We start from the raw sequence: 15,303 nt of genomic DNA, 5'->3' as shown, positions 1-15,303 counted from the left end.
GCTGCCTGGGAGAGTGCAGGCCTGTGACCGAGGTCAAGGTCTTACAAGCGGTCCCCCGCAGCTGTCTGCAGTATGTAGGGGACGGGAGGGATGCTCAGCTGGGAGGCGGGAAACGGGCGAGGGCAGGGGGGAGAGGCCGCGGGGTCAGCATCGCCGTGAATCAGGGAGGAGGTAATGGCGAGGGACTTGTCCCCTTGCATTACGTTATATTCAGAGAGTTTTGACTGTTGCACTTACTTTGCTTGGGAGCCACTGGACTGATTTCAGGGCAAAAATAATGTAGTCATATCATAACAAATTGCATATGGGCTACTTATTTTTCAACCCACTGGTGTTTTAAGACATGCTTTTTGAATGGCTGTATGCAAACTGTGCAGTAATAAAATTCGGACATGAATAAGGCAAAGATTAGAGACATTGCTGGAGAGCAGTGAGGCAAAGGCAGAACCTCTTTTGTGGATGAAGTTTAAGGAAAGCTGTTTTGAAGAGTGTTTGTGTGTGAATGATAGTTCACTTTCAAAGACTACTCACATGTTGTGAACTTTAGACATGGAGATTGGGGCAAAGGGCTCACGAATAGGATTTCAGTCATATAATCGAAGTAAAACGTTCTGCATTTAATAATGTTCTTTGTACAGCAGAGACTTGTTATGTATGGAAATGCTGTGGATGAACAAATAGAATTTATCCTGAGGTTTCTGTTTAAATTCTTCTCTACAGTATGAAATTCTGACCACTGGTGCTTCTCTGAGAAGCACTGGTGCTCCTCTGAAGGATTTGATCACACATTCTTTTTGGCCTCTACAGGGATCACTGATTCACATGAATTTGCTGTAATTATTTCCAGCTGACTAGCGCTTATTTCAAGGGCTGATATTATATATAGATATCCTAAGCATCCAGTTGGCTGAGGCTGATGTGATTGCCAGATCTGTTACATCTTTGTAAAACATTTCTCATCAGCAGCCCAGCCATAGCTGACCTGCTACACAGGAACAGTAGTAGGATTCTGCATCACAAGCTGTCCTTGCTCAGCTTAATAGCTTATCTCTTGAGGATTCTTCAGTACAGACCTTTCAATCTATCTTCCCTACTACTTTATTGAAATCCGTAAAGAAGCCAGATGTCACTCAACCACAGCATGTTATTTTCTCAGATTGAAGTGATTTCACTTTTGGTGCATTGCTTAAGATTGACATTCTGCCCTGCCCAGAGTGAAGTGTAGCACCTTCCCTGCCTGTACCAGAGGCAGGCCTCCATTTAAGGTCCACCAGATTTCACCTTTTACTGGTCACTGCCTGAAAATTCTGTATTCAGAAATATTTTTAAGATGTCTGTCTTTTATTTTCTATTTTGCTTTTTAATAGCACATTTCTACCGGTTTAGAGTCCATCCAAATGGCTGGGAGCTTAATAAAGTTCATATGAGTGCTCTACTTTAGACCCATTAACAGGTGCCAGAAATAGGCTTTCTTATAACAGGCGCATGCTAGGACATTGAGCTTTCAACAAAAGAACTTGTATAACACGTCACCACTACAAGGGTTTGCTGATAACCGTCAACTCAGTTTTTTTTTTTTAAGTAAGGTGGTGTCAGATTGTCTTGTAAATAAGTCAGTTTTCTACATTTTTCAAGAAGCCATCAGGCCCAGAACAACAGATTTCACGTCTTAACTTGAGAGATGGAGAGAGCTCTCTAATATTACAGAGAAAGGCCCAAGCACTATGCTTTTCCTGACTGTTGGGTTTTTGTGCAGATGGAAACTTGGTGAAGTCGGTCACTTGATAAAGTATTTTGAGATTGATTGTTAAAATCACAAAGCAAACCTACTATTCTTTGGTGACTGGTTGCCCATTGTACAACAAGACAACCTGCAACAACAGTCATGCTACAGAACAGGTCATTGAATAATGTGTTTGAAACTGTGTCTAGTCACCCTCTCTCAGTCTAGACATTACTCTTTGGATTTGGGTGCTTAGATGCGAGACAGGCGAACTGATGACTTCCCACCAACCCAGGTGATTTGGGCTTTGATGCTGTAAAAGGTTTTAAATCTGGGGGGAATCCCTTATTCTTGTCTGTAACAATAGTTCTCCCCAGATTTCCCAATGATCCATGCAATATACACGTTTGATTTCACCCTTGGGCTATTTCTTCCAATAAGCAAGAATTTTAGTCCTTGAAATTTCTGTAGTGTCGAACTCTGCAAGAGACCTTTTTACCTAGCTGCAATTCTTCCTAAACTCAAGCGGGTCCTCTGACTATTAATCCCATGATTTTTAGGGCAACCAGTGCTTAATTTGAGCCGGTGCTTTCCGGTGCTCAGCACCGACACAATTTGTTTCCGGTGCTACGCACAGGCACCTAATTGTCAACACCATATTTAGAACAGTCTACCACAAGGTGGCGCTGCTCATCTAATTTAGAGATGAGCAGAACAACGGTTGTTTAGGAATACAATATATATTACAATTGCTCATACCTGCCTCCCAAGCCATTCCTTTAGCTTTGGGGACCTGGAATAATCTGAACAGTTGCATTCACATGCGAAAGAGATGGTTACTAGTTGTTTTGGCAGCAATGACAAGGGCAATGGGTGGTGCAAGCTGCAGTGGCCTCCTGGTCAGAGCCCTAGCACTTAATACTTTACAAATTAAGCATGATGGCAGCCTTTCAGTTCTAGCTGTTGATCACCACAGGATACCAATCAGAAAGATTATTGAGTGGATCATAGCAAATCAACTTAAAAAATAACTGACATTCTTAGGTAATTGGCCATAATCCTTCCAGATACTTTCCCTGTAATGTTACGGAAGTGTCTTTGCTGGATGTAGTGAATAACCTGATGGAAACAATAGACGGACGCAGGATGGGAGTGATGGTTCTGCTAGACCTTTCTGCTACATTTGACACAGTAGACCACGACTTGTTGAACCACTGGTTAGAGAAAGTCGACAAAGATGATCTTCTAGCCATCTGATTATGCAATTCTTATATTAATTTGAGAATTAGGTGAAAAGAACTTTTTTTTACACAGTATGCTTCCCATCTCACACCTCTCGGCCATTTGCGGGGTTCTCTGCTTGACCGCTATTTCCCTCTCTTTTGGGATTTATAAAAGACCTTTGACGCCTAGGGTATACAGGCACTTTTACTCTTTCACTTTTTTGACCAACTTTTTCTGAAGTTTGTCAAACTGTTTTTGCCCAAGTGTGCTAGAGATATATCCCCTCTGAAACCTATGGATTTAAAGCCTTGCAGGGAATGCCACGGACAAATGTCTGGGATTAATTCCCATTCGGTCTGGCTGGGGTTGGGCATGACTCGAAGGCCTGCTTTGACTGCCTCTCTATGTACCTTAAGGCGATTCGGGAGAGGGTGATGAAGAGGACGGTCTCTGTCCTACGTACGATCACAGAGCCATTCCTGGAGCCATTCCCATCGATGGGTCTTCGTCAAAGTCCAAATCTTCTTCCAGCAAGTCTAAAAAGAAAACGTTGTCATCGAAGCACCATTAGACTTCTCTGCACCCAGGTGATGTCCTGCAGCTTTAGCCAGCCAACTCCCACTTGGGTGCCTTTGGAGCCCAAGGCGTCTGGTTGGTATTTCCACCACTATATAGTCTGCGTTACCTTCCCAACGCCATCAGCCCCTTGTGATAGGTCCCTGCATCCGACTTGGGTCCCGAGCACCAATCCGGCTCCACACCCTTGCCAGAGTTTGATCTCTCGGCACCACTAACTGCATCATAAATACTGCATGATGATCCAATCATGCTTTCTGACTTCAAGGCAGCGCTCAATAGGATCCGTACGATGTCGAGACTGCCGCTATCTAGCCTACAACAGCCTTTTGGTTGCGATACAGCGGCCTCTGTCTTTGGGTACTTTAATCGAGGAGGAGGCAGTGTAAGGGGGGGTCTGATGACATTGCCTGGGGTTTCCCTGAAGGGAACTGGTATGAGGAGATAGGCGACGCTAGTGGTCTAGACATCTTTCCTGACAGGTTTGATCACTCCACCTGGTATGGCCTCCGAAGAAAGTGCATCTTTTGCGATGGTGATCAGACTGGCGGCTGACACCCTTGACTTGCAGCTTCTAGCTATGAAGTGAAAACAAACTGGTTGATGGAGGTACTTCAGCGGGGGCAAACCAGCTCAGAGCCCATGCTCCTATTTAATTAGGCCCTTACGGACATCCTCCTGAAGTCCGGGTCCAAACCCTGTTCGGGGATCCAGGTAAATCGCCAAGTTGTCCACTACCTTCGCTCTGCCCCTGAATTTACCCCATGTTCATCGCACTCCCAAGAGATTTGTGGGGCAAGCTTCCTTAGTGAGGGTCAACCCAGCGGCTTTCCCCACTGCTCCCCTGGGCAGAGTTCAAGTGGCTGGACACTATTGGAAAGATCTTTTCCTCTAACAGCTTAGCCCTGTGGTTGGTTAAAACTGCTTGCCTTCTGGGCCTCATTCTAACATTATGTGGGATTTGGTGCTGCAAGTGCTCCTCTTAGTTTTTGATAAAGCTAGCGCTAATCTTACTGAAGCCATATCTCATGCTGGAGACATAACAAAATTCACTAAAAGGTCTGGATTGGACACGGACTCCATTGGTAGGGCAATGGGTTCCACAGTGGCTTGTAGACGCCACACCTGGCTGTGGTCGACTTCCTTTCCGGGGGATGTCCAATCGGGAATTATGGACATGCCCTTCTATGAGTTGCGCCTGTTTGGTTTCAAGGCACATACAGCACTCGAGAATAGGGTCACGGCTTGCTCCTTAACATTGCTGGCTACCCCTCGCCAGCAGCATTACTTCTTTCATTCCTCCTGTGGCTATGGTACAGGATTACAGTCTTGCAAATATCAACCAAGTCCGCAAGGCCAACAGGATCCCCGGCCTTTTCGTGGTAGACGCTCCCAAAGGCTGCACGGACAGCAAGGGAACTGTTCTACACAGTCTTCCACTCCTCCCGCCCCCATCAATGTTCTGTAGTGTGCCTGACTCCGTGCACAGCCATCAGGTAGGAGGAAGGATCCAGCACTTTCTACCTGCATGACAAGCGGTCACCCCAGGCAAGTGGGTGTTACTGCCAATGCCACATTTTGTACAACAGTTGTCAGATGATCATCTGTCCTCGTTACACCAGAAGTTTCAGGCTCTTTTTTAACAAAGGAGTCATTGAGTAGGTTCACAAGAAGTAGGTAGTGGGTCTTACTGCCAATGCCACCGTTTGCACAACAGTTGTCAGATGATCATCTGTCCTCGTTACACCAGAAGTTTCAGGCTCTTTTTTTCCAAAGGAGTCACCAGAAGTAGGTAGTGGTTGTTACTTCCCCTACTTCCTCGTGCCCAAAAAAAAAGGACAGATCTTTGTTCTATTCTAGATCTTCGCCCTTTCAGCGCCTTTCTGATTTCGGTTGCTCCCCTAATGTTTTTCGGCACAGAATCGATCCCAAACTAAGTGATATCAGCAGCACTGCCATTGTGCACTTCATGTATATAGCTAGCATCGGAATATGTTTTGTCTGCATTGTTTACTTTCCTGATGTGCTGTAGGATTCTCAAGTGAACTTTGAGGATTGTTCTCCCCATAAACATCTCCGGTCAAGTACACTGTAACATATATACTACATATTCACTCTTACAGTGGAATGCTTTATGTATCTGATGTGTAGTCTTGGTAAAAAAAGAACAGTATTCTTTGGTGTTTTCACCATGCCGACACGCTTTACACTTGTGACAGCGCTGAAACCCTAGACTCCCTCTTAGCCAATGTTCAGGAGCGGACACCTCAGCACTGCTCACCACCAGTTCGTAACGCACAGATTTGGCATGACGGAAGGTGAGCAGAGGTTTGCTGGCCAATGTGGGTCCTTAGGTGGATTCACTTTTGTACAGTATTCAGTGTTGTGAAAAGATCTTTCTCACGTTCTGGTGTTAAAAACGAAACCTCGTAGTCATCCTGACCTCATGGGTTGAGGGTTGAATGTGATCATTTCTAAAGAAAAAAGTGTGACATCCTTTAAGATTAGCTTTGCATTTAGTACCTCCCACTACATCTGGGATATACCCCCAAGCCAAGAATCTATCCTTCAGTTCTTGCTACACTTTTCCTAGGAGCTACCCATCACTACATGCAAATATTTTCTGCATAGGGTATACTATATTTCAATTTCTTGGGGTGAAAGCTACGTGCATGCAACATGAAGTTGCCCGCAGTGAGCTTCCTGTAGGTCTTATTATGAATCTTGCCATCCTTGACAAAAACCAACAAGTCCAAAAAATGGACTTCCTTTTTACTAATACTTGTGGTTACCCTCAAATTCAAATTATTCTCATTAAGTTTCTCTGTGAACACTAGTTGAGGCCGGTGTCCCTCTCCAAATGATAAGATCATCAATAAAAGGCGTACAAAGGACCACACTTTCAGACCATTCAGTGGCACACTCATGGGCGAGCACCTGCTCCTCCCACCAGCCCATATGCGGATTAGCATAGCTGGGGGTGAAGCAGGTGCCCATAGCAGTGCCCCTTACTTATGTAAAAAACTTCTTGCCAAATAAAAAGTTATATAGGCACCGATGTACATTGGCAAATAGCATGCACTTGTGCTGGTATAGGCAAACTGGTCCAGTTCCCAGGAAATGTTCCAGTGTCCTTAGGCCATCTTGATGGGCAAAACTTGTTTAAAGGGATGTAACATCCACAATAATGAAAACAAAGGTGTCTTCCCACACTATGTCATTCTGCTTAAAAAATCACCCATGTCCTGTATGTAGGAGAGCAAGTTGTGGACATGTTACTGAAAAAAGTAATCCAGAAATCTAGAGGTGTTTTCAAACAACCCCCGATGGTCTGTCTGTCTGTCTGTCTGTCTGTCTGTCTGTCTATCTATCTATCTATCTATCTATCTATCTATCGCTGGCAGGAGCAGTAGTTTACAGACCCTTGGGTTCGGAAGGCTGTTTCATTAACTCCTTGTGTAATGCCCTGTCACCTCTGGCCCTGAGATACTCCCACTTTATTTTCCTAGGGGATTTTTCTCTTTATATGGAGATGATTGAGGAGAAGGAAGTGGTATCCCTTCAGGTGAGTACCTCCTCACTGGCTCTGACCCAGTTGGTATTTAAGCTTACACATCAAGCTGGTCATGTTCTGAATCAGATATTTTCGAATGTACCGCTGGAAGTGGACACTCCCACCCCATTAGTTTGGTCGGACCACTACATGATTATGTTTTGGTGGGCTGGTATAGGGAGGAATCTACCTCCAGCAGGGTCAATATCTCGAGTGTCGAGAGCTTTACATAAAATTCATTAAGAGGCCTTCAATAGGGCATTGGAGGAGAGAAAGCCTATTCTCTCAGGTGATGTGGTACACCTGATCACTATCTTGACAGCGGAGCCCGAGCATTATGTCAGACGCCCGGTGGACCTGCTCTGTTCAGCTATTGAAGAGATTGGCCTTGGTTCATCCCCTTGACCGTCACCTACCCTGCCGGACTTTGGGCACAGTTTCTCCCGTCTCCCAGTCTCGCCCATCCCCCCCATCGCATAACTGTAACTCTGCTTTTTCCTTGTCTACTATCTATCTATCTGACCGATGCCTGATGGAGCTACCTTGAGAGCTATAGGGGAGGCTGGCTGTGGATTCCCACCTCGGCCGTCACCTACCCAGTCGGTCATTGGGCTAACTTTCCCTTCGTCTCTCATACGTCTACCCCCTCTTCCTCTCCCTTCTTACTCCCCCTCTTTCCCTTACCGCTCTATCTGTCTCTCCTTCTCGCTCTTTAATGTGTCGCATATATTTGATGCAACGTGTAATTGTTATCAATGTTATAACATTGTTGAACCTTATGTAAAGCGCTCCGATACCTACGGGTCTAGCCAGCGCTATATAAAACTCATTAAATAAAAATAAAATAAATAAAATGTGGTCACCGATGTTGGCCTCCTGGATAACTAGATTGGCTCTACTATTCGTGATTTAGCTCCCAAACTTCCAAAGCAGTCGCGCTGAGTTTAGTGTTCCTGTCCTTAGTACACAGACTACCTCAAAAAGGTCAAGACTGAGTGCAAACACCTAGAAAGAGAGTGGGGGTGTCATATAGTCCAACCGCTAAAGACAGCTGTAAAAAAGTATCAGAAAGAGGTCAAAATGGCAAATAAATCCTATTTCTATGGCAGAGTTTTAAATGCTGGTAATAAGTTTTGAGAGGTTTTTAAAATAGTGGAATCCTTTATGTCCCCATTCGCCTGTGTAGGACTTCAGGGGCCCTCAGCGGAATGGTGTAAACAACTAGCTCACTACTTCCAGGATAAGATTGCCAATATCCAAGCTAATCTACCCCCTTCTTTGCTGGTGGAGATGACAAGGGAAGCTGCCCCTCCACTAGGCCACACTAGCTCTGTTAAAAATAGTTTTAAAAGCTTGGATTCGTAGGTCAAGAAAGACAAGGGGGGGGGGGGGGGGGGTCCGGTCCCTCTTATTTCTGGGACTCTTTCTCAGGAACAAACTTCCCTTGGAATTAAGATGCATCTCATCCACCCCCCAGCTCCGGAAGAAGTTGAAAACATGGCTTTTTCTGAATGACTGATGTGGCTTCATTAGGGTAAGGGTGGTTTAAGGGTTTAGGGGTGGTTAAGGCTATAGGGTAGTAAGGGTATATTTAGGCTTTAGGGGTGGGTAAGAATATTGGGGGGGAACAACCTTTACAACGCAACTTTTACAACGCACTACCATTACAACGAAACTGTTACAACGCGAGTGCATTGACAACGCAGGACATTGCAACGCAAGTCTTTACATCGACTTGCACTAGATGGCGTGCTAACATTAAAAATAGTTTAGTTTACTATCCCAACACCTTCCCTACTGTTACGTGGACTGGAGTTGGAATAGTAAATTACACTTTTTTAATGTTAGCACGCCATCTAGTGCAAGTCGATGTAAAGACTTGCGTTGTAATGTCCTGCGTTGTCAATGCACTCGCGTTGTAAAACTTTCGTTGTAACAGCATGCGTTGTAACGTCATACATCCATATTGGGTGGTAAAGGTGTTTTTAGAGTTTAGGGGTGGGGGTATACAGTGGTAAGTGTATTTTTAGGCTTTAGGAGTGGGTAAAGGAATTGGGTGGCAAAGGCGTTTTCAGGGTTTAGGACTGAGTAAAGGTATTGCGTGGCAAGAGCGTTTTTAGGGGTGGGTAGGATTCTGGGTGGCAGGGGTATTTTTATGGTTTGGGGTGTGTGGGGGTATTTGGTGGTAAGGGTGTTTTTAGGGTTTGGGGTGGGTAAGTGTATTATTAGGGTGGGTAAGGGTATTGGGTAGTAAAGTTGTTTTTAGGGTTGGGTAAGGGTATAGGGTGGTAAGAGTATGTTTAGGCTTTAAGGGTGGGTAAGAGTATTGGGTGGTAAAGGTGTTTTTAGAGTTTAGGGGTGGGGGTATACGATTGTAAGGGTATTTTTAGGCATGGATGAAGGTATTGGGTGGTAAAGGTGTTTTTAGGGTTTAGGGGTGAGTAAGGGCATTGGGTGGTAAGGTTGTTTTTAGGGTTTAGGGGTGGGTGGGTAAGGGTATTGGGTGGTATGGGTGCTTCTAGGGTTGAGGGTGGGTAGTGGGTGGTAAAGGTATGTTAGAAATGGGGGTCTCTAGTTGGCAATGGCAGGCCACTGTACAAGTAGGGACCCTTCTTCCTAAGTCAGAGTAAGCAGACTACACCCTTTGATAACCCCTGCTCAACCATGTGGTAACGTAGCACGAGCAGCTAGGCTTATCTCAGAGGCAGTGTGTGAAGCATTTATGACCATACACAGTAACACAGTGAAGAACACTACAAAGGGACGCCACACAAGTAGTTATACAAAATAAGTATCTTTATATATAGATTTAACACAAGACCAATAACAGTAAAAATCCACAATACTAGAAAATTGGGCTACTCTAAAAATCCTGCAAAAATAGTTCATGGGGTGCAAAGAGGAGTTCAGTTCAAGGCAGTGGTCTCTGCGACCCTTTTACTCACCAGATACCTGGAATCTGTAGCAAAGCAACAAAAATGTCGCTAAGGAGTTGTAGCGATAATTTTCCTTACGCTAACCAGCGATGCGTTGAATCCTTGCCGCAAGGGAGGATGATGCGCTGGTTTGTGGGCAGGACAAAGCGACAAACTTCTGCACGCTAAGCCGGCGATGCGATAAAATCCTTGCCGCGAAGGGAGGATGATGCGCCGAGCCTGTTGCGTGTGCTATCTTGTTGCGATGAAAGAAAATGGCGCTCCGCGAGGGTGCGACGTTCCTGATGCGATGCGATGAAAATGGCGAACGCTCGGCGTCCGCTCTGTGATGTCATGAAGCGATGAACTAGATGCGATGATCTTTGGTTAGCGAGCGTTTTGAGGCCCGCAAACATGCAATGCGATAATCTTTGGGTTAGCAAGCGTTTTCAGGCCCGCAGACAGGTGATGCGATGATCTCCGGTAGCGAGCACTCGGCGGCAGCAGAGCAACGATTTTCCTTACGCTCTCCAGCTGCAGCGGCTTGCTAACGGGCGTTAGCGACGATTTTCAGCACTCTCTTCTCCACAGTAGAACTAGAGGCCCTGGAACTCACAGAGGCCTCACCTGCAGATAGAAATCCTCGCTGGGTGGAAACAGGAGGCTGGTGGTGGAGTCTGATGTCCCTGAGACTCCTGCAGGAGGCTAGCTCTCTTCTAGCCCTTGGGTGATTGCTGTAAAAAAAAAAAAGTTCCTTCAAAGTCCTTTTCCTCTTCTTCCAAGTCCAGTAGTAACCACTGCAGGCCAGTCCAAGAAACAGCACACAAGCACAAGGACAGTCCTTCTCCTGCAGATTCCTTCAGTTACACGGACAGAGGTTCTTCTTGTTGTCCAGGAGCAATACAAATTGTAGGGGTTTGGGCACAGATATTTGTACCCCAAAAGTGTTTGTTCTCAGAAGCTACAAGTCACTGAACCCAGCCAGAACCAGTTCTGCCCAGCCCTGGAGCACTTTGTTTTCCAGGCTGCATCCTTCTATTCAGAAAGAGGGGGTCTGCCATCAGACGCACAGTGGGAGGTGGAGCCAGCATTCACCTTGCCAGGCACAGCCCTATTCAGGTCCAGGAGCTACCCCTCTCCATACTCCAATGCAGATCTCTCTATTCAACCCTGGTCTGACTCAGCCTGCTCTGTCCCTCCAAAACCAGACAACCAATACACATAACAGCAGAGCACACTGGAAGGCTTAGGCAAGAAAATACCTACTTTCTAAAAGTAGTATTTTCAAACACAGAATATAAAAATAAACTTCACTAAAAGATGTATTTTAATATTCTGAGCTCAGGCATACTAAATTCGTTGTTCTACCATGTTCTTTGGGTCAGTTAGGCTATAGAGTGTAATAGTCAAACTGCCCATTCTGGCCTATGGAGAACAGGTAGCCTTACAGTAGTGAAAAACGAAATTGGGTGTAATTCACTACCAGGACATGCTACACATATCAGAGCAGGTCTTACCTTACACATACAATGCACCCTACCATAGGGGTGGCTTACATGATGCCAAGGGAATGTTCAGGAGCTGGGAAGTGGGTGCACTTCACAGCCAAGATGGCAGTTCTGGACTGCACACAGACACTGCAGTGGCAGGTCTGAGACACACTTTACAAGCTGCTTCTGTGGGTGGCGCAAACCAGCGCTGCAGGCCCACCAGCAGCATTTGGTTTACCAGCCCTGGGCACACACAGGCCACGCTACTAGGGACTAACAGGTAAACCAAGTAAGCCAATCATGGATATACCAATTCACATGTCATCTTTACACAGGGAGCATTCGCGCTGTGGCACTAAATGGCAGTGGCACAGCGCCCAGAGCATCTATTACCAGCCAAAACAGAGGAGACACAGCGAAAAATGGAAGGGAGACCCACGCCAATGGTGCCAGGTCTAACACGGTATCTTTAGGGTTTAGGGGTGGGCAAGGGTATTGGGTGGGAAGAGATTTTAGGGGTGGGAAATTTTATTTTTAGGGGTCAATAAAAGAATATATATATTTAAAAGAATGTTTAAAGTTCATAGTATTCTTGAGTATTCAGCATTTAAAATCAATATTGACAATATTGTACAGACATTGGTATAAAAGTGGAAAGGTGATACATTTTAAACCTTTTTATACTATGCATTTATGCAAATATAGTGTTTGCACATTTTAAATTGTCAAATAGGAATTTCTAGAATGTCTATACACTTATGATTGGACACTGTCACTTTAAAAAGTTAACCACAGCAGGTAACGCTATCATGTGATCAAGGCAGGTGAACTGCCGAAACTTGTCATGGCGGTGCTAGTTATGGAGCAATAAACAAAATATAGCACTTATCTTGGGTCCACTCTCGCTTGTTCCTGCGGATGGGATCGTTTGAAGGGCGAGGTTTATATATATACATATTCATATTCCTATTCTCTCTCTCTCTCTCGCTCTCTCTCTCCCCCTCTCTCCCTCTCACATTTTCTTCGTAAAGGAATGCGTGGTAAAGGCATATGCCTGGTAAAGGCACTGTGTGCTTCTGTCAAACATCCCATGTGCACGCTGGAGAGCAAACTGCCATCACAATTAGCTGGTCATATCATATTTACTGACAGTGGCTGGACTGACAGCTGTAACAAAGCCACTGTAACCACACAGGAAGTATTTTCATTTTTCAATGCAGCTTATTAGAATAAGAAATTAACAAAGAGGACAGAACTGGGTGGCAGAATCACCCAACGAGGCACACCTACCTCTTCACTTGGCAGAGATACATACACCCTCTTTGTGAATCTCCTATAAAACAAAACAGAAAATATATATATGCAACAGTCAGACAAAACCCACAAATTATAGCTAGGGAAAAGACGTGTGCATCATGGCTTCTCTTTCATGCGTCCCATGAAACAGTACTTAAATGTACAGATTAGCGAGAAGGCAGAGTAATAGCAAACTATGTTTGGGGAAGCTTCCAGGTAATTCTGATCTTCGAATACCAATTTCTTTTAGAAGTTTCTGAATATGAGGATGGATATGGTTGGATAAAGCGCCATTTCTTGTCCTGCAATTTCAATTTTGAACCATATTAAAGCAGTATTTTTAAAGTTAATGGCTAATTTTGTCATGCAAATTATCCATTTTAATAAGGTAATTACATGCCAAGAACTCATTGGGATTGAAATGCTTTTAACAAGCTAATTTGTGCTATCTTACAGTTAGCAGACTGAAACCACAGAATAATCTATGCTCTGCTGTGTGTCAGATGTGATATAAAAGATCATTAAAGCAAATTGGTTGATAGGCTAGAGGGCAGAAGCCTCATTACTCAGTGATGCCCACTCCTGCTAACTATGCAAGACTTTCTTAGAATCTGACAGGTCTCATTATCAACAAAAAAATGCAATATCTGAATGGGGAGGACATCCCACTTGTTGCATCTGATTGCTAGTGTTTAATAAAATACTACGATTGTCCACCTGTAACCCAGCACCTCCCGCAGCGCCTCTAGCGGCCAGGAATTACAATATGGTCACCAGGAAAAGGAGGTCGGCGGTCCAGCCCCGGTAAGCAGGGGAACGCCAGCTCAGGAAGAGGAGGGGTGAGAGGGAGGAGAAGAGGACGCCACTGAGCCGGTCCGTGTGCTGCTGCTGGAGAGGGAGAACCCAAAGGTGCTGCTGCTGGAGAGGGAGAACCCAGAGGAGCTGCTGCTGGAGAGGGAGAACCCAGAGGTGCTGCTGCTGGAGAGGGAGAACCCAGAGGAGCTGCTGCTGGAGAGGGAGAACCCCGAGGAGCTGCTGCTGGAGAGGGAGAACCCCGAGGAGCCGGAGCTGCGGAGGGAGAGAGAAGCGCTAGGAAAAGGAATCCAGGAAGAAGACGCCCCGACTGAAGAACCACCTAGCGGCAAGGTCCCAGAGTCAAGCCGGCCTGAAGAGGAGGAGGGTGGTGAGGCTCCCCCTGCCCCGACCCTGGAGGGTTGTGGCCACAGGCAAGTGCCTTGCTTTACATATTTTTCCACGGGCTGGTGGAAGTTGGGGCGGGGAAGGGCACCTGTATGTGCATGTGCACCAAGGTCCGTATTCCCTCCACGTATTTCCCCCGAAGCCTTGTACAACACAGCCCCTTTTCAACCCTACACCATCCGACCCCAGGTGACGGTACACTGACTGCCTCAACCCCTGCATACCTGATCCCTGTCTGTCTTTTTCTCCGAGGGCCCTGTCTACTGACCCCTTTCCCTACATCCAGCGGGGCTGGAAGAACAGAACACGAGGACGCCTCCTAGCAAGAAAACGGGAGGGAGAGACTGACTCAGGAGCCTAGAGACTGAGCCGGAGGACAAGGAGTGCTCCAGTTTATTTGATTTATTATCTTTGCTGGACCTTTGTTTCACTTCCACGTATTTCTTTTGACTTGACCATTAAAACCCCTATATAACTATTCCTGACTCGCTGTTCTGTATAACCACGCGACCACACCACCATAGGAAGAAGACTTGATTGTTCAGTGCAAGACTTCACACCACATTATAAAATGGAGGACAAGGAGTAATGATTATTGGGTGTACACTGCAAAGAGTGAATGGTTTCCTTTAGGACACGACATACAGGCCCATACCGACCAGATTTAAGCAATGAAATCTGACTGTGTAGACAAACCTCCAACCACAGAATAATTATGTAAAGAGAATATAGCAGCTCTTATGAGCCCATATTTCTGAGTCGAGTGGTGCAGTTCAGAAAAAACAAGTTACTTTACCTGTATACTGTGGTTCTCTAGTATTGATATCTGTTATAGATGCATATGCTTGAATCTTTCCCATCGTCATGGTGGGAGTCCCAGGGTAACAGTAATATAAACAGTGGTAATACATTAGCATTAAGAATCACACTAAAAACAATAGACAATTCACATTGTTTTAATGTATCCAAACTTCAACTGGTCAAAGCAGAGGCCATGAAGCACTCATCCCCTGCAGAGCCACCATACATGCAGAGCCACCATACCTCAGATTTCTAGCAAGAGTGTAAATACATGAAAAGATGGTGAGCCTTAACGGGGAGGAGGGAGGGTCGCATGTGAATCTATGAAAGTTATCAATACTGTACAACCACAGTGTACAGGTAACTTGTTTTTTCTCCAGTATTGTAACTTTCATAGATTCACATGCTTGAATCAGACTACTAAGCAGTACCAAATAAATAATGGAAGTGGATAAGGCAAACAATCCCACCATGATAAAAATAATACAAGATTAAAAACCATTAGCATGAATTTAACACAAAGAC

The 15,303-nt window shown here is 45.3% G+C and overlaps 1 protein-coding gene across 8 annotated transcripts in view; it reads right to left on the bottom strand.

The window, feature by feature from the left end:
- SPAST (spastin) overlaps positions 1-15,303 on the bottom strand; it is a 675,354-nt gene that overhangs the window by 127,324 nt on the left and 532,727 nt on the right. For all 8 annotated transcript variants that reach the window (XM_085611993.1, XM_085611996.1, XM_085611991.1 and 5 more), the window contains one exon: positions 12,772-12,814. In XM_085611993.1, coding sequence (XP_085468119.1) covers positions 12,772-12,814 — 43 coding nt within the window. The remainder of the gene's footprint in view (positions 1-12,771; positions 12,815-15,303) is intronic.

This window comes from Triturus cristatus, chromosome 6 (genome assembly GCF_964204655.1).
Source record: "Triturus cristatus chromosome 6, aTriCri1.1, whole genome shotgun sequence".
Taxonomy (NCBI): domain Eukaryota; kingdom Metazoa; phylum Chordata; class Amphibia; order Caudata; family Salamandridae; genus Triturus; species Triturus cristatus.
Note: the sequence above shows the minus strand (reverse complement) of the source record. Positions and strands in the feature narration are given on the sequence as shown.